Genomic DNA, 24,364 nt, shown 5'->3' with positions numbered 1-24,364 from the left:
CAGAGTGGGTGTCAGGCAGCCGGAGGCTTACAGCGGTCACCGTGGCCGTGTGCACCCCCGTGAGTGCGGCCCCGGCCCTGGTGTCCCAGTTCATGCCCGGCTGCGAGGGCTCAGCTCCCGCTTGGGCCACCACCCCCGATCATCAGATCATCAGTGTTGTCCCGAGCACCTCCGCAGGGAGTGCCGGCTGTGACAGCCGCAGCGGGGGGCCGAGCGGTCCCGGGACACCCAGCACCGGGCACGGCTGGCCAGCGGACTCCGGACTGTGCTGGCGGCGGCGGCGGAGAGGAGGGCCAGGGCCAGCCCGGCCTGCAGCGCTCCAGGATTCGGGGAGGCAGAAGTGCTCAGGAGCACGGGGGACAAGAGGCAGCTCCGGGCCGCCTCCCTGCTCGGGCCATCACCCTGGTGTGGGTGCTCAGGGCATCGTCCCACCGCACCCTCTGCCCCTCCACTCCTGGAGCGGGGCTAGCGGGCGGCGAGCACTCGTCGTCATCACTGGCAGGGCCCTGCCACCATCCCTGCCCCACACGCTGGGGATTTAGTCATGCCCCCCACCCCGCCCCCGGCACTGCCCTGACACGTGCCCCCCACCTCACCCTGGGGACACCAAGGGCTGGGACTGAGCCTGGGGCAACGGAGGCCCTCGCTGTCCAGGGTGGCCCAGCCCCAAGCCCAAGAGCGATGCCTCCCTGCCTTGTCCCCCTTGCCTCTCCCGAGTCCTGGCCCTGGAGGATACAGCAACAACACTTTAATCGACTCGGGTCAGGAGTCAAGAACAGGACCCAGTGCAGGGGAGAAGGGGTTCCAACGTGGGGAAATACATGAGAAAACCGGCACGTGGACAAAGGAAGGGAGCGAGGCTGGGCAGCTCTGAAATAGGGTCAGAAATCCGCCCCTACACACAGGCCGATTGCTGAGGTTCAGATTTAACACGGGAAGGAGAGACATGCCCTTGCCAGGCCTCGGCCAGGTCAGGCCTCTGCCTTCCCTCTTGGAATCTGAACAAGCAAGATCTGAGCCTACCCTCCCCTTACCAAGCTGGAGACACCACTCAAGCTCTGCTCCCCATCCCTTCTGCCCACAGCTTCCAGAGTCCTGGGCCACGAGCCCTGCAGTCCTCGTGTTGGCAGTCCCCCCCACCCCGGGCTGGCTGGTGTCAGGTCAAGAGGCTGCCACAGTCCTTGGGGGTGGTTTCCGTGGTCTTGCCCCCCCTCCCCTGTGAGGCGGTGGGGTCGGGGAAGCACTTGGGGAATTGACTGAGGTCCTCCAGGCTTCTCCTTCAATCAGGACTTCATATTTCTTTATACCTGCAGGAAGGGGGAAAGGTGGGGGAAGAGAAAGTGAGACACAGACTAAGCTCCTGCCCCCATGGTGGGGCCAGGGAAGGCAGGTTTATAGGGCCCCTTAGTAATTGCCTCTCACCCCTGTTCTCTATCACTGAGGGCTCCCTTTCATCCCCTCAGCTGCAAACAGCAAGCCAAGATGACCATGAGAACCTTGCAAAGCTGGTGTCGCCTCTGACAGTTTTACAAAGCAGAATCACAGATCCCATCTCGTCTCAGCCTCAGATCACCTTGTCAGGGACTTAGGGGTGAGTGCCCCCCTGCCATACACAGAAGGCTATGGAGGCTCAGAGGGCGTGCCCACGGTCTGATACATGAAAGTGAGCAGGGACGTCAGGATTGCCCAAGGACTCCTGGTTCCCTCTGCCCTAGCATGAGCTCCTCTGCTCCCCACACACCGGCCTCCCTCGGAGGCCCAGCTCAGGGTGGCAGCAGTGCAGAGAAAAGCCAGCCCCCACACACCTGGGTTCAAATTCAGGCTCTGCTGAAGGCCTCAGGCACATTGCATGAGTTCTGAGCCTCCATTCTCTCATCGCTAGAGGACAGAACCGACCTCTGGAGGTTGCTGAGAGGTAAGCAGCCGGGTCTGAAGTCAGACTCCATTCCAGGGGGAGCAGATGCCCACTAAATGTTCATCCCTCCTTCCTGCTGCTCTCTGGGCCCTCCCAGTCTCCCCTCAAGCCTGGCCCAGGAGGGCAGGTGGAGGAGGTCCCCGTTGTCCCCACCAGGGCAGGCAGGATGGAGCTGGGCTACTGCCTCCCGCCCTTGGTTTTTCTCCCAGAGAACCTGGAAGACAACATCTTGAAGGGAAAGTGCTTCCCCAGATGTGGGGCTGGTCACCCTGAGCCCAGGGGCGCCTTCCACACATTTACCATCCAGGGCCAGGTCCACGGCTCCGGCCAGCTCCTCAGCCAGAATGGCCTGCTCAGAAGGAGAGCGGGAAGGCCAGCGAGAGCCTGCCCTCCGCACCAGCACGCAGCCCAGCCTCTTGCTGGCTCTGCCTTGGCCACTACGTGCGGCCTCCACACCCGCCACCACCGGGCAATAGACAGAACACACCAGGCCAGCCACCGAGGCTTGATTTCAATCTTATCCCAAAGGCTTTGATTCTAGTTGCCATTTTCTGTACACCCCAGGCAGACAGGCCAGATGATGTCGGTTTGTGAACTTTTAGGAGGCATGTAGGGCTCAGAGCCCGAGTTCAGAGGGAAAACGATGTCCCTGGGTCCTGCCTCTGTCCTCGGGGTACAGCCAAGGCCCTGCCGCTCCCTCCCTAAGGAGAAGAGTCTGCCAAGCCCAGTTGGCAGCTCAAGCTCCTTAGGAAACACTTCCCAAGCACCATGCTCTGCTGGGATGGAGAGTCTTGGAGCTGGCCCCCAAGGGGAAAGAGAAAGTTGGAAAAATCACATGGAGGAGAGAGGATTTGCATGCAGGCCCCACTCGAATGGCACCTTAGCCACGGACTTGAAGGAAATACTCACAAAAGTCATGGGACTTGAGGAAAATACTACCGCGGGTGGGTTAGGGCCAGACTAGAGCTATGGAGACACATGGGGACAACAGAGGACACATTAGCAGGGCCGAGAGTGGGGATGGAGGGGCATGGAGCAGCCCCAGGGTCCAGCCCCAGTCTGGGCTGCGGGTGGGCTCAGACTGGGCCCCGAGCAACTGAGCGCTGGTTTGAACTCCCATAAGAAGAGAGGTCGGGGAGGAGAGACTACCGCAGTCGGGAGGACTCACCCTCTGTCTCTGTTCAGGAATGACTTCCAGGCTAGGATCTCTTTGTACACCAACCGGCAGAGGAGCTGCGGGGAATCCGAGGCACAGGGGGAGGGGAGGGCCATATTAGCACTGAATGCATGGGGAGTCCCCAGTGCTAGGTGAGCAGGGGGCTGGGAGGAAGGAAGGTCGTGGGCACAGAGTCTCATCTGGCAGGGTTCCCCTTGGGGAATGTGGTTCTGAGTGTAGGGCAGGTGATCTCACTGTCCCATAGGCCCTTGTGGCCAATGCTCTGCACCTCCAGGGATCCGGCCTGGCAGGACAGGACACTGACCCCCACCGGTGCCCATCTGTGTACCCCCGAGAACCCGTACCAGGCAGGCCAGAATGTCGGCAGAGATGAGCATGTAGAAGACATTGTTCCAGCCTGTGGGGGAGATCAGCCCAGCCAGCAGAGGCCCCAGAGCCGCACCTGCGCAGAACACAACATCAGAGAAGGGCACCCAGCAAGGGGCCCCAACCTGCCTGCCACCCGGGGGCAGCATTCCAAGGAGTGCGCTCAAGACAGGGTTCAGGGCTCAGCTGCCAGGAGCCAAGAGTGGGAGTCACAGACCTATGGACCCAGTGCCGTCGATGATGGCCGTGACAGTGGAGAGTGCCTTTGCATTGCCCTTCAGGCTCTGGTGAGTTCCCTAGGGAGAGACAGCGGAGTGGGGAGGCCCAGGTGGAGAGGCAGCACCAGGACTGGGGGGCTGACTTGGGGAAAGGCAGCAGCAGGGGCTTGGAGTGGAGAGGAAAGGAGGGGGGCCAGTGCTGATGACTTTGAGGGTCTCAGGTGCCAGGATCTCTGTGCACCAGGGAGGGGGGAGGGATGCGGGCCTGGAGACCCCAGGCCCTGACCAAGCCCCCAGAGTCATCCCCCAGGTTGGCCCCAGGGAGGCGGCCCACTTACCAGGTCAGCAGAGACGGCGGTGGTGATGAGCGCGTAAGGGCCATTGACCAGGGCCCCACAGATGATCAGCATTACTGAGGCAGTAACAGGGACAGCTGGTTAGGGGTGATGGGCCACTGCCAGCCCCCGCCCCAAAGCAGGTGAGACCCCCCCACCGGGCGTCAGGCTGAGAACCTCCACTTCCCCGAGCCTCCCACCATCACCCCCAAACCAGCTTCCAGGGGGGCCCCCAAGGCAGTGGGCTTCCTGTGTGCCAGCAGGACGGGCAGCCGCCCCTCACCTACGGAGTTGGTTATCCCCTTCTGGCCCACGGAGTTATACAGGAACATCTGGGAGAGAAAGAGGGAGACACAGAGTCACACCCAGGCCTCCCCATTGGCCACCTGGCTTAGACTGGAGCCTAGAAGTCTGGCCGGGGAACTCCAGAGGTCACCTTACTCCTTTTCCTTCCCAAACCCAGACCTCTTGGTCTTTAATTGTCCTGGAGATGGAGGGTCTAAGATGTGGTCATCTATCGTTTCCTATTTCTCAAAAAGGAGAATATCTAACCTTTATTTCTCATATCTAACTTTATCTAATATCTAACCTTAATTTCTTATTCTTTTCTTGGCCAGGAAGTTTAGCAGCTGGTCTGCTCCGTCTCCACCAAGGCCAGATCCTTGCTAATCCCTTCCCAAAATTCTCAGTCTGAATCTCTTTCCTGTGCCTCCCTTGGCTTCTCTGCCCCCAGCAAGCACAGGGATGGACACACACACATACACACACACACACAGGCGTGTGCACAGGTGCCCAGGTGTGCATGCATTTCCACAGCCTGCACAGGTATGTTCGAACATGTGCATTTTGCTCTTGAGGTTGTACCTACCATGGGGGCAGCCAAGATTAGCATGACGCAGCAGGTGGTGGCCCTGCCATTGGTGTAGTCGGAGATGAGTCCCGCCATGATGCCGCCTAGAACACAAACCGGTTCACGCGCTGCTGCTCCAGAGGTGACCACAGCCTCCCACTAGCGTGGCACCCCAAGCTTTGCCCCATCGCTCTACCCAACACTAGCCTGGGCATGGGCACCCAGAACTAGCAGAGCTCTTCTCTCTGAAGCCCTCCCCACACCCATTGCTTTATGGGAAGATCAAACACAAGGGCGAACTTTCTTAGGGCTACCCAGCCAGGCAGGAGCACTTTTTCCTCTGATGTCATCTGCCCAGGTCGTGTCACATTGGACCCGTCCCTTCCTTCTGCACCCTTACAAGGGAAAAGGGGAATAGAGCCTAAGGCAGATTAGGGCAGGGCCTCACCTATGATGCCACCAACATCGAAGAGGGTGGACAGGTCCCCAGCCTCTTTGGCACTAAAGTGAGCTGTGGAAAACACAAATATGTGGTCAGACCTGGGGGCTCAGAGCAAACGTCGTGGAGTGCCACAGCCAGCAACACCACTACAGAGCACCTGATCCAGTCCCACTGCCTCCATTTTCAGAGGAAGGAGTAAGGACCATGGGGAAGTCATCTGCCAGGGTCATAAGTAAATTTGCAGCAGTTTGGAACCGGACACCCTCTCTTCCCCACACCCCATCCTGTACTTCCTTCTCCCCTTGCAGGTTGGCTCTAACCTCTCAGAAAAGCCTTCCCCTGAAAACATGGGGGCTGGCCCAGGAGAACCCTGTCCCACTGGGCCACCTTTGCCCTGGAGTCATGACTATTCACACTGAGCCGCAGCCCCACCAGCCCCGCTCCTGCTCTGCTCTGCTCAGGAGGCCTCCACCAGGAGCCTCCACACCCATTTGAAGTCTCTGCTAATAAACAAAGCCAGGAAGGAGACTCACAGGCACATGGGGACCTCAGGTCCCAGGCCTTGTCCTAGGATTCAAAAAAGGAATATCCAGAAGCTTGAATTGTAGCCTAACCCTCAAGGTTGACTCATACTCTGAAGCCAGCACCAAGGCCACAAAACAAAGAGTCCTAGTGTCCACAGAGCTTCCCTGGCGTGCTCCCTTTATCTTTGAGAGAGGCCCTGTGATGGGGCTGTTGGGCAAGTTCTGGGCTGGGATTTGGCCTTGAGTAATCTCCATGGCATCCTGTTCAGAGCAAGTACAGTGCACGCAAAGCTTTGGCCCTCCCACAGGGCTTGGAGGGAGCAGCTCACCCTGGGGTGGAGGGCCTGGGCCCTGCGGGAGCTCTGAGGGCAGGGGCAGGGGAGTGCAGGCCCTGAAGGAGGGCCGTGCCTCCCACCCAGGCACAAGGCATCAATCCCAGGAGGCAGCCCCTTGACAGGAAAGCAGTGTTCGCTACCAGGCTTCAGGCCGTGCGGTGGCTCACCAGGCCCTCTTCCTGGGGTTGGGGGAAGCATTCAAAGGCAGACCTTCCAAGCACCAACCAATCCCACTCATCTATGAGCCTCAGCAGGCTGGAGGTGGGTGCGCCTGCCCTCAAGACTAGAGAAGGAGTTAGGAAGGATTACAGAACAAAACTTTGAGTTCCTAACTCCCAACTCTGGTCCAGCGGAAGAAAGGTGGCTGGAATCAGGGTCCATGAGGTCTAACTGCCAGGGGCTAACTTCCAACTACCAAAAAAGAAGTCTCCCTTTGCCCCAGGAGAGGTTCAGCAGGCATCCTGACTATATTCTGGGATCCCATGCATCACATGACAGGTTTCCTCTCCCCACCAGAGGTGACCTCACCTCCCTTGTACTCACCCACATTGAAGATGTAGAGGGGCAGCCAGTAGAGGAATGTATAACTGACCAGCTTGGCGAAGAGCAGACACAAGGAGAACTCGACCACACCCTGCAGAGCAGGGCAGAGGGTGTGAGGGAAAGGCGTGCAGGTGGCCCGAGGCCCCGAGGTAGTCCCAGGGGGTGCTCAGCACCCCCAGCACTGCCACCGCCTACCACACAGACCCACCTCCAGGACCTCGCCAATCTCAGTAAGAGCAAGGTGCCTACATTCAAATGCTTGGTCAACACAAGCCTCCCACGTTACCTCCCCCAGCTGGCCACTCACCCGAAGCACCTCCTATAAAGAAATTCTGGAAGCCGTAGACCACCCTGAGCCTCCCCTACCATCTCCCGGCATCCAGCAGAGAAATCTAGAGAGCCTCTCCCTTGCCTCCCCCCACAAACTTCTCACCGGGATCCGGAGCGCCCCAAGGAAGCTGATGGCAGCAGGCTGGGCGCTTGGCTCCTTGGAGCCCCTGGCGGCGCTCTCCAGGCTGCTCTCCTTGGGACTGTTCCCAAGGTCCTCGGGGTCCTGATTCTCTTCCAGCCCACCCTGAACAGAGATGAGCCTGTGCTGCGGGCACGTCCAGGTGCCACCTCCCACCAACTGGAGGCACGACCCGTGCAAGAGGTAGGGGCTCCTGAGCTGAAAGAGGTACCCTCCTGTCTGAACTAACGTCCTTCGGGCCCAGCCAGGATATAGGGGAGCCAAGCCAAGGGCCTGGTGCACGGGCCCTTCTCCAACTCCCGAGTCCTCTCCGGGACCAGCCCCCGTGGATGGAGTAGCAGGGCAGGGGTCGGGCTGGGGGGGCTCACACTTGCGTGGTGCTGAGGGGGCGTGCAGTCCACGTCTTCTGGGTCTGAAAATAAACAACCTTCTAAGAAGCTTCCCAGCAGGCCAGAACCCCTGCCCCCAAGCTAATGGCCAGTCTACTTCCCAGCACGAGGGAGCCTGGAACCCGGGCTCCGCAGACACCTTCTGGGCCCGGCTCCCGAACAACCACCGGCGTCACTACTACCTTGTGGACTTTCTCTGCCCACAAAGTGGCCACACTGCTGGGCTGGGCATCTCTGAGGGCCGCGGGGATGTGGAAGAGGACGGCAGATGAGGGGTGTCCCGTCTCGGTCACCTCCCCCTGCTCGCCTGCGGAGCCAGCCAGCACTGGCCAGGCACAGCGATGGGCCAGGCGTCCTAACTGCACGTCTTGCTGAGACCGCAACCAACCCCAGAAGGTAGAGGCTCTTCTTTTACAAATGAGAAAACTGAGGCCCAGGGGCACCTGGGTGGCTCAGTGGTTGTGCGTCTGCCTTTGGCTCAGGGCGTGATCCTGGGATCGAGTCCCGCATCGGGCTTCCCGCAGGGAGCCTGCTTCTCCCTCTGTGTGTGTGTGTCTCTGTGTCTCCCATGAATAAATAAATAAAATCTTCTTTAAAAAAAGAAAGAACTGAGGCCCGGAGACACTGTTTGTCCCAGGCCATACATGGGTCCTCCAGCCCCATGACCTATAATCCTCCCCCTAGAGCCAGCTGCCTTCTCTCAGACCCTGGAAAGAGAAGGGGGAGGGGGTCCACTCACATTCGATGAGAAAGAGGAAGGTGAGGACGCCCATGGCAGCGGTGATGATGCCGGGCACCACAAACGACAGGCCCCACTGCTCATTCACCCAGACGCCAGCGATCAGGGAACCCAGGATGTTGCCTACGGATGTGTGGGAGTTCCAGATGCCCATGATGAGCCCCCGCCTGGAGGGAGGACAGGGAAGGAAAGGGGAAAAAAGGAGGGAAAAAAAAGTCAAAAGAGAAGCACACGGTTCATCACAACTGCCCCAGCCAAGTACAAAAAGCTGGTTGCCTCCAGCTAAGCCCAAAGACAACCGTGGGGGAGGAAGGGGAGGGCTTGTCTGGCATCAAGCAGGTGACAGCAAGGCCTGGGGTCCTGCTCCCCTCAGCCAGCAGCTTGGGCAGCTCCCATGGGGCTTCCACATGCAGCTCTCCCTACCCTGAGGATGTCCAGCCTCCACCCTCTCTCCCCTCTGGTCCCACGGCTGCTACCCTACAGCACTGGTCCTCGACCAGGGCCACTCTGCCTCCAGGGGAGCCAGAAAATGTCTGGAGATTCTAAACTGTCCCAGCTCCAGGTCTGCTAGTGGCATCTGGTGGGTGACGATGCTAAACATCCTGCGATGTGTAAGATAACTGCACGATGCAGAATGATCCAGCCCCAAATGTCAGCAGGGCTGAGCCAGAGAAACTCCTGCTCGAAATCAACTCTTATGTATTTATTCATTTTTTGCACAGAAGCCAGTTCAAGTACAAAATAATAATATTTATTATAAAGTTTTAGGGACACCTGGGTGGCTCAGTGGTTGAGCGCCTGCCTTGGGCCCAGGGCATGATCCTGGGGTCCTGGGATCGAGTCCCACATCGGGCTCCCTGTGTGGAGCCTGCTTCTCCCTCTGCCTGTGTCTCTGCCTTTCTCTGTGTCTCTCATGAATAAATAAATACAATCTTTAAAAAATAATAATAATAAAGTTTTATTGGCTTCATTTTTGTCTTCCTGCAAAATGGAAATTCGTCTGTTATGAGGAAGAAGCAGAACTAAGGTGGCCTGTCTTGTGCTTAAAACCTGATCAATGAGAAAACCAGCAATGCCTTTCAGTCACTAAAACATTCAACTAAACGTGAAAATCAGCAAGACGGAAACAAGTCTCTAACCTTTCACCCTGAAATTATACACAAGGCCGCCCGTGGCCTCCTGGTACCCACAGCCCTCCCGGGGCACCTCCCGCTCCTCCCCTCCTCCCCCTCCTCACACTCACTTCCCCTTCCCGAACCAGTTGCCAACGCAGGTCACCACCGAGGGCCAGCCCGTGGTCTGGACAAGTCCATTACAGATCTGCGGGGAGACTGGAGGTCAGTGGGACCAGTCTGGACCGTGCGCAAACTCCCTCCGACCCGTCCGGGCTGAGGGGCCCTCCACGGCCCACGCTGCAAGCACCCCCTTTCCCAGCCCACCCCCCAGTGCCATGGGCAGAGTTCTCCTCTGGCCCAAGATCCTTCCCTGCAGAGACCCAGGCTCTCGGGCATTCTTGGGGACTTCAGGGCCGTGCTCAGGGTAGACTTAGCGAGCAAACAAATGCATGACCTGCATGATTCCAAGAAGGGGTAAGAAGGGCCCTGAAGCTTAACGGGGGAGCACTGGGCTGGGAAGGGGTGATTCACAGCCCAAATCTGCCATTGGGGGTGGCTGGGACCAGCGGCCTCAGCGATCCTTCCCATGATGGAGCAGGGGTCTGAGCCCAACGCGGAGGCTCGTACCTGGATAAGCACAAAGTACCAGAGCATGTGGATGTTCCAGAAATATCCTAGGCCAAAGAGCGAGGTGAAAAGGCCACTGAGCAGCATTCCAGCTGAAAGGTAGTAGCGGAGGGGGAGCCGCTCCCCAAAAATCCCGCTGGAGGGGAAAAGTGGACCTGCAGTTAATCACCCACCGCGCTCCCCAGATCTGCCACCTGCCTTGTCCCCCTCCACACCACTGCGCCAGCTTGGCCCAGGTGACCACCCGGGACCTCTGTGTCACCTGCCACATGCCTGGGAGGCCCTCGAGGCTCCTCTCACTGGACTTCCCTGCCCTGGTCTCCTCGCCTCCCTGCCCTCGGCTGCCCACTCCTCCCCATTGACTTTCCCTGGGGCATGTCTCTTGCCTCCGTCCTGTGACCTTAACTACCACCTGCAGGTTACACAGCTCCACCCGGTAGCTTCCCTCCAGATTGCTGCCCCTGCAGGATCACAGCAGATGCCTGCTGGACGTCTTAACCCGGATGCCCCCAAGACGTGTGCAGCTCAGCACTCTGAGGCTGAACTCTCCCCACTCAGTCCCTTGGGTCCCCGCCCCTCATCTGAGGGAGCGTGGCACCACCATCTCCTGTCGCAGAGCCACCACATGGCTACAGAACCGGCTGCTGATGAATTGGGCACCTCCACCAGGCTGTGGGTTATCGGAGGGCAGTACCCTGCCTCATTCGCCTTTGGCCCCTGGCGACGGACACCAGGCTTGCTGCGTCAAAGCGGTGCCCGCTGTGCTAATTTTAACCTAGGCCCAGGAGAGGATGGGGGTTTTCCTCGCCATCTCTGTGTCCAGGTCCCCCCCACCCGCCCCAGACATGAAGGATCCCGGTGCAGGAAACACCATATTCCAGCCGTATCACCACCACTGTCATCTGAGAGAACAACAGAGGGAGCGTCCAGCCTTTCCAGGAAAAGAAGCTACTAAAAATAGGAGTCTGCTAGGTGAAGGCGCAGGCCGGGTGACGACGGGAAGGAAACGAGGAGGGCCGGGGCTGCTGGTGTGTGTGCCCACCTCTTGGTCTCCTATCTACCTGGGTGGGGGGGGCATCAGCCTTTTCTCTTGGACCCCCTCCACCCTGAGGTTAGTCAAGGGGGGCAGCAGGGACGCCTGAGTAGCTCAACGGTTGAGCGTCTGCCTTCGGCCCAGGGCGTGATCCCGGGGTCCTGGGATCGAGTCCTACATCAGGCTCTTTGCATGGAGCCTGCTTCTCCCTCTACCTGTGTCTCTGCCTCTCTCTGTGTCTCTCATGAATAAATGAATAAAATCTTTTTTAAAAGTGGGGGGGAGCACACCTCACCCCAGGACAGTCACAGGCTCGGCCTGTCTCTTACCTGATGAACATGCCGATGGCATAGGCCACAAGGAAGGCATTGTCCACGGCCCCCAGTAACTCCTTGTAGTTGTTCCTGTCTGAAAACAGATGAGAGAGACAGAACGCTGGTGCTTGGCTGTCCCTGCAAGAAGTCCTTTCTGGCCCCGACGACCTCCTCCTGGGGCGGAGACGAGGGGAGTGGGGAAGGGCAACCTGCCCTGTTCCTACCAAATGGAGCCCAGTCGCACCACGTAGTGTCATTGATACTGTGGCTGTCGTTAGTGGGCTTGATCAGCTCCGAGCAGTTCTGGTGCAGACGGCTCTGAGGAGGCAATGGGGTGCACAGGTCAGGGGTCATCTTCCGGCGTCAGAGCCCCCCCAGCCCTCCCGGACCACACCAGCACCAGGGCCTCCCCGCTGGTCTCCATGCTCCTTCCCCTGGCTTCTCCCCCTGCAGGAACTGGCTTACAGGGGCGAGTGGCCGTGTCAGACCCTCAGTGAAGGGCAAGGGGAGTCTAGGAGCAGAGCCCTCCCCTTCCACCCACAGGCAGCAACACCGCTGTCAAAGGGAGCAGCTCAGGAAAGTTCCCTAGGAACTACTCAAAGTAGGGGTCGGCCATGTGAAGGAGGCACCTCCATGACTATGGTAAGGGAATAGGGATGGTTCTGGGCCGAGCTCTAGAACATTCTCCTAGAGTTTATTTCTGCTGGGCCCAGCATCCCCTGCACTCTTCCGGAGCGCCAGGCCAGCCTCACCTTGACAACACTGATGGGCTTCCTGGACATGTGATAACAGGTATAAATGAAGAAGGTGAGCAGCAGGATGAAGCCTCGGAACCTGCATGAAAAGCAGGCACCTGGGTTAGCAGGAAGTCAGCCTCAGCTGGAAGCTCAGTCATAGTGTCCCCTGGGGCCCACTCTGGCAGCCTCAGGGCCTCGGCACCCCGAACTCTCTACCTACGTGTCCCCACCAGACACAAGTTCCTTGGGACGGAGGCCAAGGGGAGGGTGGGAACAGAGGCCTGGAGGCCACGGGGCTCAGGGGCTCTCTGGTCCCAGCTCCTGAGGCCTTGCAGCAGAGCTGGCTCAGCACCAGCCCCCCAAGACCACACAAATGTCCTCTGTCCCCGATCCCCACTGCTCTTGTCACCTCCCGTCACCTCCACTGTCCCTTGACCTAAGGTCAGGACGCCTCTATGTGGGTCTGTGTTTCCTGCCGAGACATGGCAGCAGCAAGGTGGAACCGTGTTTAAAACACCGGAAGTGGTGGGAGCAGGTGTGGGGCGGCCGTGCAGGGGGGCCTGTCCCAGGGGCGCTCACTAGTCCTCTTAGGCCTGGAACACAGCAGGAGCAGCAGCGGCCGCAGCCCAGTTAGAGCAGAGCCCAGACGCAGCCGCAGCCGGAACGTGGCCGCAGTGGGGGAGCTGGTGCCGGAATCCACATCCTCCTCCCAGGCCGGGTCTCGTCCATCCCACTGGGCAGAAGGTCATCTTTTCCATCTGTGGCTCACACATCACATGCGCCCTCGCCTCCCCCCACTTCTCATCCCGAGGAACAGTCTTGGGATGGAAAGAACCCCTCAGCCTGCCCTTTCCCCGGGGGTCTGGGGAAGGGCCTCGATGGCCTCCTGAGTCAGTGTCTGCTTCCTCAGCAGAGCATCAGCTGAGCTGAGTCAGCAGCCGGGAGCCACAAAATACACAGAAAATAGACCTCAAAAATGGACCCACACCCCGGGAGGAAGAGGCAGGCATTTAGGAAAGATCCAGAGCCTTGGCTGATTCAAGACCTCATGGAGAAGGAGGGGGAAGGGTAGGAAGGACCCTAAAGCCCTTTCCATCCCTCAGCAATATGACCCTAAGTGGCAGGACATGGGAGGCTCACTCTGGCCTCTCTAGGGATCTGCCTCCCAACCGCACTCTGCTTCAGCTGCGAGCTTGCAAGGCGATGGAGCAGAGACTCTGGCCTGCTGCGACCTGCCCATGTGCTCCCTGGGAGCAGATAAGGAGGTTCAGCAGGGGCCTGCACCAATATCCTGACCTGTGAGATTCCAGCGCTGCCCTTACACCCAGCTCTGACCCCACCTCCAGTAGAAAACCTGACACCCAAGAGGGCAGATGAGTCATGATTCTGGGAGATGGGGGTGCAGGAGGTCCTCAAATGTGCTGTGATGCCAGGCCTGGCCCTGATGCCCTCTGGGACTTCCTCCCTGGACTCCGAAGAGGCGCCGGGATGAGCTCAGAGTCCCACGGCTAGCTGGGCACAGCGCCCTTGGCACCAGGCCTCTGATTAATCCAATGAACTTGCCATTCCACAGCCCTCTTTCCATTCCATTCCACTTTGGTGGCTATTCTGAGCAAAAGGCCCTGGTGCCACAGTGCAAAGGGGCTTGGGGTCACTGGTGCCATGGTGCAAAGGGGCCTGGGGTCACTGATCAGGTGAAGGGCTGAGCTAAGCTGACACCAAGGCTGCCAGATTTAGTCTCTCACAGGAAAGACAGCTGAGGAGCTGAGGGGCTCTGGGCGTGGAGAACCACAGGTTTCACTTCCCTTCTCTCAAGCCCTTTCTTCAGAATAAGGGGCCCCAGGAAGGGAGCAGCTGGCCCCCTGTGGTGTGAGGGGAGGGACGGCAGCCCGCGTGCTGGGCAGGGCTGGGCTAGCAGGCCAGGTACGGCGGCACTGTGTGCCGTGAGGCCCGGGGACTGTTTGACATGAGGCCAGTTGCCGCCGTGACCCTCCAAGTCTCTGTTAGCAGAAAGTGGCACTTCTTAGAGTCCCCCCTCCCTCACCCCAATACTGGTTACTCAGTAACCAAGTTAGATAGGGACGCGAACCAGCTCTCTCTTAACTATGAGCAGACAGTCCAACTATCGACCTTATTAAGACTTTGCACTAGGACTTCCTGAGGTAAGGACAGGGAACGATGTGTCCCAAAGCAGCAACGGGTTAAAAACAAACAAAAACCGCACAGGACCTATTACCACTGCCAGGATGACAACCCAAAACTACAAGGAACAGCACAGGAGAGGGACGCCAGCCTTAGGAGGTGATGGAAAGGAGCCTCCTCTCCCCAGTCAACCCCCAGGACCTGCATCCTCCTTTCTTACTTTGCAACCCCATTGCTGCCCACCCTGTAAGGCCAGTGGGGACTTAAGCTCCCTCGTCGCCATCCCCTTCCCCCTGTGCCAGGGGTGGGCTTCCAACCCCATCCAGGGCTGCTCAGTAGCCATGTGACGGGCTGGGCTGGCTGTGGCTGCAGGTGAGCTTGGCCCTTGCCCTGAGCAAATGGACTTGGTGACCTGCCCTTGGATGTGCCTGTTGTGGGACTCAGCAGATCTGAAGAGGATAGAGGCTGGGAACATAAGGACCAGGCCGGTGGCGGGAGTGCCCCACCCCCTGCCAAATCCTCCACGGAGGCTGGCAGACACCCCGGGAGGGAAAGGCCAGCCTGGAACAGACAGCACAGCGCTGAGCCCGGAGCCCGGCCTCCAGCACCCGGGATGGGGCAGGGACAGGCCAAGTCCCAGAGGGCACAGAGCCCTCTGGGGGCAGAAAGTCAGCCTGAGGAATCCTCTAGTCGTTACCCTTCCTCCTGCTGGGACTCAGGAGCTTGCTCAGAGAGATCAACTTGACTCAGAGCTTGGTCCCAAGATCCCGTCCAGCAAAGGGAGCCATGAGCCCGCAGCTACAGTGATGAAAAGACATGGCTTTAAGCCACGGCACCATGTTCTGCTTAGGCAGCTGCCAACCTCTGGAAGAGTTTGGAAGAGGTGGTCAACGCTATGCAAACAGCACGGGGGCGGGGGGGGGGGGGACGTGCTGATGGTGGCAGAGCTGGGGTCCCAGCAGCAACGTGAGAGGACGGCCTTCCTCTCAAGATTCTCTAGAGGCCCAGTCCCCCCCGCCTCAGCCTCATCCCCCTTCCTCTGAGCTCGAAGGATCCAGGGTGCGAGGCATGAGCCAGAAGGAGAACAGCACTACGGCCCCCCCAACACACACCCCAACTCAGGCACCGTCAGATGGGGGGTCGTGGGCTTCAGAGACTCTACCCCCCCACCCCGTGCCTGTCCTCAATTCTGTTGTCCCTTCAGGGTAGCTGCACTCAGACCCCAGCACTCGCGTGGTACAGTCTGAATTGAAGAAGTCAGGCCCTGACCCACCGCACAGACAATTCCAGACCCGTCCACGGGGCCCTAAGTCAGACCGCCCTCCCCAAGGCCGCCTGCAAGGAGGGAAAGAGGAAACGGTAGGAAGGAAGAGGAAGCAGGAGGCAGCTGGGGAGGGGGGTGAGGGAAGGGGGGAGGGGAGGGGGGAGGGGAGCACCCCAGGGTCATGTGCTCTGTGACCAGCTCTGCAAGCCAACACATAGCGCCACGCCCAGTGCTCATCCCATCAGGTGCCCCCCTCAGTGCCCGTCACCCAGTCACCCCATCCCCCCACCCTCCTCTCCTCCTGCACCCCTTTGTCTGTTTCCCAGAGTGAGGAGTCTCCCATGGTTTGCCTTCCTCTCCGTTTTTCCACCGCTCATTCGAAGGAGCCCTTTCGGTGGCCCTTACGGCCACGTCTCTGCCGCTACCGGGACAGTCAGACCAGACGGTGCTACTGGGCGGCGGGGGCCCTGATCGGAGGCCAGGAGGCCGGGGGCCAGGGCAGGACAGGGAAAGGGTCCTTCCTCCTCTTCGGCGGGAAGAGGCTGAGTCCTGCCCCCGGGGCCTGGGGCTGTCGGCCTCTCTGACCGCGCTGTGCCATTCCGTAAGTCAGACACCGCACTCCGCACCTAGTGTCACGGGATTGAGTGACACATGACAGGTGTGGAAGCGCCCGGCGTCCAGCAGGTTCTCGGGTGCACTGGAAGGGTGGGCGCGGGACCTGCAGGCGAGCCCTCCGCCAGCCCTGGGGGGACATGCAGCCTCGGCCTTCCCAACAGTGATGGGGGGGCACGGCTCCTGCCCCCCACCCGGCCCTGATCGGCCAGTCCCCCCTCCCCCCCGCCTCCTTGTCCTGGGTGCTTCTCCCGCACAGCACCCGGGCCTGCACCCAGCCCATGAGCAGCAGCCACAGCCACCCCTGCACACACACACACACACCCCACGGCCCGCAGGACCTCCAGGCCGCGCAAGCGACCCACGGGGGAGGACAGGGGACAGCTCTCAGGTGACTTCGCCCGCTCAGGCTCCCCCAGCTGCAGCCGCCACCTTCCCTGGTCCCCCTCCACCCACCCGGGTCCCCCTCTGTGCCTCTGCTGGCTGTGCCTCTGCGCTGGGGCTGCAGGTCACTGGCCACCCCATCCTCCTGCCGAGGCTGCTCCCTCCCTCCGACCGCAGCCCTGCGATGACCAAGGGCTAACCCTAGGCTGGGCCCCGCTGGCTCTCGGGGTCTTCTCATTTCACCCGCACCCCGAGGTGTGGCTCAGTGCCATCTGCAGTTTATAGACGAGGACCTGGAGGCTCAAAGGCATTACGTGACTTCTGCGAGGCCAGATGGCCCTGTGATCGGCGACAGCAGGACGACCTTCAGCCTGGGAGTCGGACCAACCTGGATGCAAACTCCGGCTCAGCCTTGTACTAAGGATGTGGGGCTGGACGAGCTACACAACCTCTCTGTGCCTCAGTATACCCACATGTGCGGCGGGGAAACAAATCGTCGCCTTGCGGTGAACCACAAATAAACAGTGTCTGGCACAAAGTAGTAGAAAGAGCAAGTAGAATGATTGGCAATAATTAGGGTTTGGCCAGGGCTTGGGCACCTGGGTGGCTCAGTTGGTGAAGCGTCGGCCTTCGGCTCAGGTCATGATCTCGGGGGTCCCGGGATGAAGCTCCCTGCTCGGCGGGGAACCTGCTACTCCTTCTCCCGCTCCCCCTGCTTGTGCATTCTCGCTCTCTCTTTCTAATAAATAAATAAATAAATTTTAAAAAAAGGCTTAGTCAGTGCTTAATATGAGCCTGGCCCTGGTCTGAGCACTTTACACATTGTACCTCGTGTGACCCTCAGGACAGTGTTGTGAGGTAGGGACCGCTAGTCTCCCCACTGGACAGACAAGGACTCCAAAGTTCAGGGCAAATCCACCCTCTGGTGTCCCAGTCGCAGAAGGCTGAGCTAAGTCTGCTTTCTTCTGCTCACTTCTGCTTGAACGCCCTCCTTGGGGACACGTGAAAGCAGTAAGTCCGATAAGAGTTTGATCCTTAGTTGTCGGAACTAGGACCAGGTCTTAATCATCACTGCAAGCCACCGGGTTCAAAATAATAATGGGCCTACCGTTGGCACATTAATGTTTAGTGTTTGATAGGAGTCCAAACCCATACTCAGCAGGAAAGAAATAAAAGGACATGTACTGAGTGCCCTTCATTGGCCACGGGAAGTAAAAAATGTTCTGATACCATGTCCATCCTCCAGAACCCACCTGTCTTCTTTTTACTGATGGTGAAACCAAGGCTTAATGAATTTAAGTGCATAAGACATATGGTGGTGAAAGGATTTCAATCCAGATCGGTCTTAAATCTGGGAGCTGTTAGAGGACAACAGTACGTAGTTGGAATCACACTTCAAAAAGTGTGTAAATGATGTGTGTGGTTGTAGAAAGTGGTGCCATGTGTTTTCATGAGCTCTTCTAAAATGCTAACCTCCTCAATCCTATTTTCTCTAAAATAGAAGTTACTCTGATTAAAGGGTATAATTAATATACATGAATGAAACTCTATTAGGAATAATAGCAGCAGACGGGTATGATTTGGCATACATGGTGATGAGATATATATATATTTTTTTAATGAAGAAGAAAAAAAGAGAAGTGTTATCTTAAAGTAAAATAACTGGTCTTTCCAGAATAAGAAAGAAGACAGTAAAGGACAAAACCTGAGTGGATTAATTTGTAGAAGGTTTGTGAAAAGAGAATTTGATTACAGTATGCACAAATAATGAATCTGAAAATAAGTAATTATGTTAAAATTTTGTCAAAATCTGCCTCAGTTTTCATCTTTTTCATATTATTTTCACAACAAGGCTAGGGTTCCTTTAGTGTCAAATACATCAATGCAAAAGTAGAATTTGGTGTTCTCTGTCTCTGTTAAAACGACAAAATTTTCTTGAATGTTGGTTATTGGTCTGCTTAAAGAGAAGTTATAAAATGTTACTCTTTCACCTCCTGGGTAATCTGCCTAGATGGCAAAAATCCAGTATATTACAGAATAATTTTCCATTATTTTAAAAAACAAAGATTCTTAGGAAATAGCTAAGTTTCTTTACAATGTTACCTTCAATTTTTTTTTTTAATGTATTATGGTCACTTTCAAATGGGTAGACAAGAACGGTTTCTTAGGTACTCATGATAAGCATTCAAATGTCCTAACAACCTCTGATTTTTTTTTTTTGCCTTCCCAAAATCAAGTCCTAAATGCAACATAAAATAAAACTTTCTGGATATCTTTGATACCTCAAACTATCAATGAGATATTCAAGAGGACCCCTGGAAAATCACAAAGATTTGTTTTTTCACTTTTTAAAAAGAGAGGTGCTGCAAATGGTTAGGTTTATCTGAGATGTTGCTATTGACCAGCTGTGTGGAAATAACTGAAATCAGAATAGACACTCACCCTAATCTAGGTTAAATTTCCAAAGGTAAAATGTTATTATTTATATAAGCATTTCACAAACTATATGCCATATGAGAAATTCCTACAGATTTCTCAGTGCCCTCTGGGTCTGTGCTCAGCATCCCAGGGTTGCTCTGCTGTGTGAGAACAGCACAGCACAGCCAGTCACGATTTCAGGTCTGATTTAGAATGTCACCTGGTATACTCTATGTTGGCAAATTGAATTTAAATTAAAAAGGGGGGGCTTCTGGGGGGCTCATCAGTTGAGCATCTGCCTTCGGCTCAGGTCATGATCCTGGAGTCCTGGGACCAAGTCCCACATCGGGATCCCTGTGGGGACCCTGCGTCTCCCTCTACCTGTGTCTCTGCCTCTCTGTCTCTGTCTCTTATGAATAAATAAAATCTTTAAAATAAAATAAAATATTACCTGGGCTGCAATATTACTTCTTTAATTTGAATCTAATATCTTCTATTTTCAACTTGGGATGTACATGGGACTTTCCTTGGAGTTTTATTGAAATACAGTGTGTAGAGGTGCCTGGCTGGCTCAGTAGGAAAAACATGTGACTCTTGATCTCCAGGTTGTGACTTCAAGCCCCACGTTGTGTGCAGAGATTAAATAAATAAAATATAGATGTGTAGGACTTATACCATATTTACTCAATCCCTTCAACTGATGTTCTTGGTATATATATCTCTGGTATACTATATAAATTATATCTCAAGATTTTTAAATATCTCAAGACTTTCTTCTTTATAAAAATTGTGTTCACCCATTTTTATAAATTAAGATGTAATGTCCACTATCTCCTTTGAATTTATCTTACTACGTTTTTAGGCATTGTCTAGATTTTTAATTGGCTTGATTTTGTTTTGCATATCTTAGGAACAATCAAATTTTCTGATTAGCCACATCACTCTTGTCATGAATTCTCATCAGGTTGCTCACATTTGAAAATTATTGTAATAAGTTAATTCATGCCTCTTTAGGTCTCTGTTACCTACAGAAAGTTTTTTGTTTCATTCTAATGCTTCCTAAAGTTTCTTCAATCAGCTAGAGGCCAAAAGTTTTGTTTTTATCAAGCAAGAACTATCTCGAAAAAGCACTGTTCCAGGCACTTATGCTTGGGTATGGGCTTCTCATGGCATTGCTTATACATCTTTAAGAACATACCCAGTGGGTTGAGTCAGGATTTCCAGAACTCTAGTGAAGAAGCGGACAGGTTTATGAGACTGCTAACCCAAGATTCGGTGGGATAAGAATCGCATAGGCCCAAGTGAACTGATGAGGGATGGCCATCATTGCTGTTTGGAATATTGTGGATGTCATAGTGTTCAATTTTCTGGAAATATAAAGAAGCCCTACCAATTTCTTCTTCAGCTGTGTATAACCCATAACAATTTACTAGATTCTGTTTTTGTAAACTAAAATGAAACACTTGCAAATATCTCTTTCTCCCTACCTGGCCACCCCACCCTCCAAATTCAGAAACTTTTGTTGAGTCTTCCTGCTTTTCATAGCCATATGGTGATTAGCAAACGTTTAATAAGAAATTGTCCTTTTGTTGTTATTGTTTACGTGGGCTCCACAACTAGTGTGGAGACCAGCGAGGGGCTCAAACTCACCACAGGCAGATCAAGACCTAAGCCAAGATCAAGAGTCAGATCCCCAAATGACTAAGCCACCTAGGCACCCCGTCCTTTTTTTTTTTTTTTAACCAGGATGTAATTAGAAAAATTGATTATATAACCAAGGCCTTACCTGGAATGTCATATTTGACAACGATGATCTTTGAATCAGATAGAACCAGCCCCTTTTAAGGAACTAAGGTTGACTGCATGAAGCCAATACTAATAAAACCCTCCCAAGAAAACTGTTTACTGTGTTCCTTTATAGGCAAATAAGGAAGGTCCTTCCCTGGCAGGCCCAGTACACTTGGGATATTTTGGGGACTTCAAGAAAGGAGGAATTTGCCCACATTTATGGGTAACAGCAGGTAAAACTAGTGTTTTGGCTTTCTAATCTCAAAACAGTAAATAATACAGATAATAATAAATGAATTGAATAAATAAAGGCTTTTAAAAGTTCAATTTAAGATTTCTTATGAAAACCTCCAGGGAAGCAACCTAACAAGGCCTGTATTGTAGATGAACACTCTTGCTGTACCTGTATACATAATCAGATCAAATCTGATGAGACTGGCCTTATTTTGTGATCAAGAATAATCTTTGCAATTATTTTTGACCAAAGCAGAGGAGACTGTAGAAAAAAAAAAAAATACTCCCTGAAAAACTGTGCATTGTCTAGAGGACACTCCTCCAGTCACCCGGATTCTAGCCTTTCACTGACTTCGCACTATTTTATAATTCTTTGGAGTGGCAGGCCACTGACAAGTCATGTGTAAGAAATGACAGTCTCAAATGAATAGTCTTTTCTCCCAACCTGCGGAAAAGCCAGTCTGGTCTTAATATTCCTGATCTATAAATGGGCAAGTTCTTCAGATTCTTTCTTAATTGTGGTTAAAATATACATAACATGTACCATTTTGAAGCGTACAGATCACTGGCATGAAGCACCTTGGAGCTGCTGTGCAACCGTCACCACCATCCATCCCCAGAACCTCTCATTGTCCCCAGCTGAAACTCCACACCCATTAGAAACATCGGCTCCCTCTTCCCCTCTTCCTAAGACTTTCTAACTGATCATAACATCTTCTGCCTCCCTTAGGATCAATAAAATGAAAATCTTTAACACGTGTTCATTTCTTATATCCTATCAGTCATAATTTCATCTTTTTACGAAAAGTATCTTTTAATAGTCCTAGAACTCAAGAAGGATCAAATACCGTAGGAGAGTGAAGAAGGCTGGGAGTGACGGAGGGCTGGAGGGCTGGAGGGCTGTCGCCAGTGAGGGCGGTCACTGCTCGCCCAGCGCTGTGGGTGACAGACCAGCCGTCCCAATTTGCCAGGACCGAGGGGGCTGAGCGTGCAGGCTCTTTCTTACCTCTTGAAACCAGTAAGGTGGTCATCTTGAGAGCACCCGCGCTAGCTCAAGGGGATTCTCCACCCGAGTAATAGAATTTGAGAGTTTGGGCCTGGTGTGGCTCAATTGTTTCTCAAGAGGGGCCAGGGATCTGGCCATTTACAGGACCGTTTACAAATTGTTAAGTGATGGCGACTGACACAAGGTCACACACACACACACACACTGTGCGGACCGAGAGACCTGCTCCAGTGCGTGGCCGGCGGTGAAGAGGGGGCTGGAAGCCGCCCTGCCCCGCGCCCCGCGCCCCCCGCCCCCCGCCCCCCGCACCCCGACGGGCAAGGCCCCCGCGGGCAGGAGGGAAGCACAGGCTGGCGGGGGACGGGGGCGGGGGCGGGTCCGCAGAGGAGCCCCCGGGCTCCCACAGGTGTGCCCCCCCCACGTCCCTGGGGCGGGGTCCCAGGACCCCCGAGCTCGGCCCCCCGCCCCCCGCCCCGCTCACCAGCTGTCCCTGGAGAAGGTGCGCAGGAACCAGACGCCGGGCGCCAAGGCGGAGCGCATCGTGCGGCCGCGACCGGGCAGGGCCGGAGGTCGGGAGGACGGCGCGGCCGCAGGAGGGCGCGGAGCCGGCGCGTGGCCCTCGCCCGCCGCCGCCGCGTTTAAATGCCCCGCGGCCCGGCCCGCCCCGGCCCGGCGGCCCGACGCCCGCAGCCCCCGCCCCCTCGCCCCTGCAGGCCCTCGGGGTCCGACCCGGCGCACGCCGACCCCCCTACCCCCGGCGCCTGCATTTCCCCTCGGGCCCCGCGAGGGACCCGCCGCCCTCGGAGCGCCTGGAAGCGCCTCCGCCTCCGCCGCCGCCTCCGCCTGCGCCTCCGCCTCCGCCTCCGCGCTCCGCTCCGCTCACTTCCCGCCCGGGCCGGGACCGAAAGCCCCGAGTCGGCTCTCGGCGACCTTCCGACCTTCCGCTGCCCGCAGCTCGTTGCGGCCGCCTGCGTCCTTCTGTCCTGGGAAACTGAGGCTCGCGGGGGGCGGGGGGGTAGTGACATGACACCCGGTGCCCCCCGCACCCCCCACCCCACCCCACCCCGCGCATCGCACTGATCTGAGGGGGGTGCACCCTCGGGCACCCTGAGAGCGCAGGAGGCTTTGCGGGTTACAGTATCGGCCCAGACAAATCCCTCCGGCCCACTGGGACTCCAGGCTCCCTATGGAGCCAGGCGGGCCTCTACCTGCCCCCGCCCCAGGGAGACTGGCCTCCCATCTACTCCTGCGGGGACGGGCTTGCAGCCAGGCAGCAGGGAAGCAGCACAGAATTCTGTGCCCTTAGAAAGTGCTCCTCAAGGCCTCTAGCCCGAGGATTTCCAGGGCATGTTGCCACCTATGAAAAGAAGATACTGTGAGATCTTTGGATTTGAACCCAAGAGGGGTGAACTCTACAGGGCCAGAAAGGAAACATTCACCTGGAGAGTAAAGTTGTTAATAGAACATAAACTAGGAACATGTCCGTGCAAATTGATTTCAGCGCTAACACCACCCTACCCCGAACCCCTAGGAGGGCCCAGGCCTGAAGAGCAAGGTCATAAAGATGGAGCAATAAATCCGCCCAACAGGTCGGGGCCCAGAATGATGGGCTTGGCTGTTCCCTGCCCTGGAATCAAGCACAAAGAGGGTAAGCAGAGCTGTAATACCTCGTTAATGCCAGGTGTCAGGGGGCAGAGGTCTGGTCGCAGAAATGAAGACAACAACAAGCAGAGGACAGGAGGTGAAGGGATAGAGGAAAGAAGGAAGGAGATGGGAGGAAGGAACCAGTGCTAGATTAGGTGCAGCACAGAGAGGTCGAGCAACCAAAGGAAGAGCATGGTGAACAGCAGCTAGCTTCATCCTGAATTCTCACCACCCACTCACTCACCGTGCCCAGATACACATTCATTTCATTCTCACAAGCCAGTGAGGTGGGCATTACCCGTCTGAGAAGGGCGACTCTAAGTCCTGGTTTACCTGGGACAATCCCAGGTAAAATTCCACTCTCCCAGAATGTACGAAGGACCAGTTCTGGGGTCAGTAACACCCAGTAGACATGAGGCCTAAAAGCCAGCAAGGTCAGGGGTGGAGAACAAACTAGAATAATCAGCTGATATCCCCAGGAAGACAGCTATTTGTTTCTAAGGTACTAAAGAGGAGGAGAAAGTTGAAATACAAATGAACCAAGAAAGCCGCTGACTGGACTTGATGCTCCCCGGGAGGGGTCCATGGACAGTCCTAGAGGAATGGAAGGGACCGTCACCAAGGATCCAGAGGCGCTCCCCAGACTTGAGGAGGGTGGAACCTCCTGTCTTTCCATTTGCGACAGCAAGAAGTCCAGGAATAAGACCTAGGCCTGCTCGCTTCACGTGCTTCTCTGGAGATGTC

At 55.9% G+C, this 24,364-nt stretch overlaps 1 protein-coding gene across 6 annotated transcripts; it reads right to left on the bottom strand.

Moving 5' to 3' along the window:
* Positions 1 to 733: 733 nt before the first annotated feature.
* SLC37A2 (solute carrier family 37 member 2) lies at positions 734 to 23,231 on the bottom strand. Of its 6 annotated transcripts, none has more exons than XM_077894030.1 (19): positions 23,185 to 23,231; positions 12,144 to 12,225; positions 11,616 to 11,709; positions 11,407 to 11,485; positions 10,045 to 10,180; positions 9,546 to 9,622; positions 8,303 to 8,469; positions 7,543 to 7,586; positions 7,139 to 7,279; positions 6,706 to 6,796; positions 5,310 to 5,372; positions 4,880 to 4,965; positions 4,295 to 4,343; positions 4,015 to 4,088; positions 3,676 to 3,754; positions 3,437 to 3,534; positions 3,084 to 3,148; positions 2,825 to 2,881; positions 734 to 1,307 (listed from the first exon to the last, which is right to left on the bottom strand). In XM_077894030.1, the coding sequence occupies exons 1-18, from the start codon at positions 23,214 to 23,216 to the stop codon at positions 2,851 to 2,853; spliced, it is 1,488 nt and encodes a 495-aa protein (XP_077750156.1). In that variant the 5' UTR covers positions 23,217 to 23,231; the 3' UTR covers positions 734 to 1,307; positions 2,825 to 2,850. The 6 variants fall into 6 exon arrangements, with proteins under 6 accessions (XP_077750156.1, XP_077750155.1, XP_077750158.1 ...); XM_077894029.1 differs by lacking the exon at positions 23,185 to 23,231 and adding an exon at positions 22,458 to 22,614; XM_077894032.1 differs by lacking the exon at positions 23,185 to 23,231 and adding an exon at positions 17,130 to 17,194.
* Positions 23,232 to 24,364: the final 1,133 nt, after the last annotated feature.

Source organism: Canis aureus, chromosome 3 (genome assembly GCF_053574225.1).
Source record: "Canis aureus isolate CA01 chromosome 3, VMU_Caureus_v.1.0, whole genome shotgun sequence".
NCBI lineage: Eukaryota > Metazoa > Chordata > Mammalia > Carnivora > Canidae > Canis > Canis aureus.
This window is presented reverse-complemented; position numbering and strand designations above follow the sequence as displayed.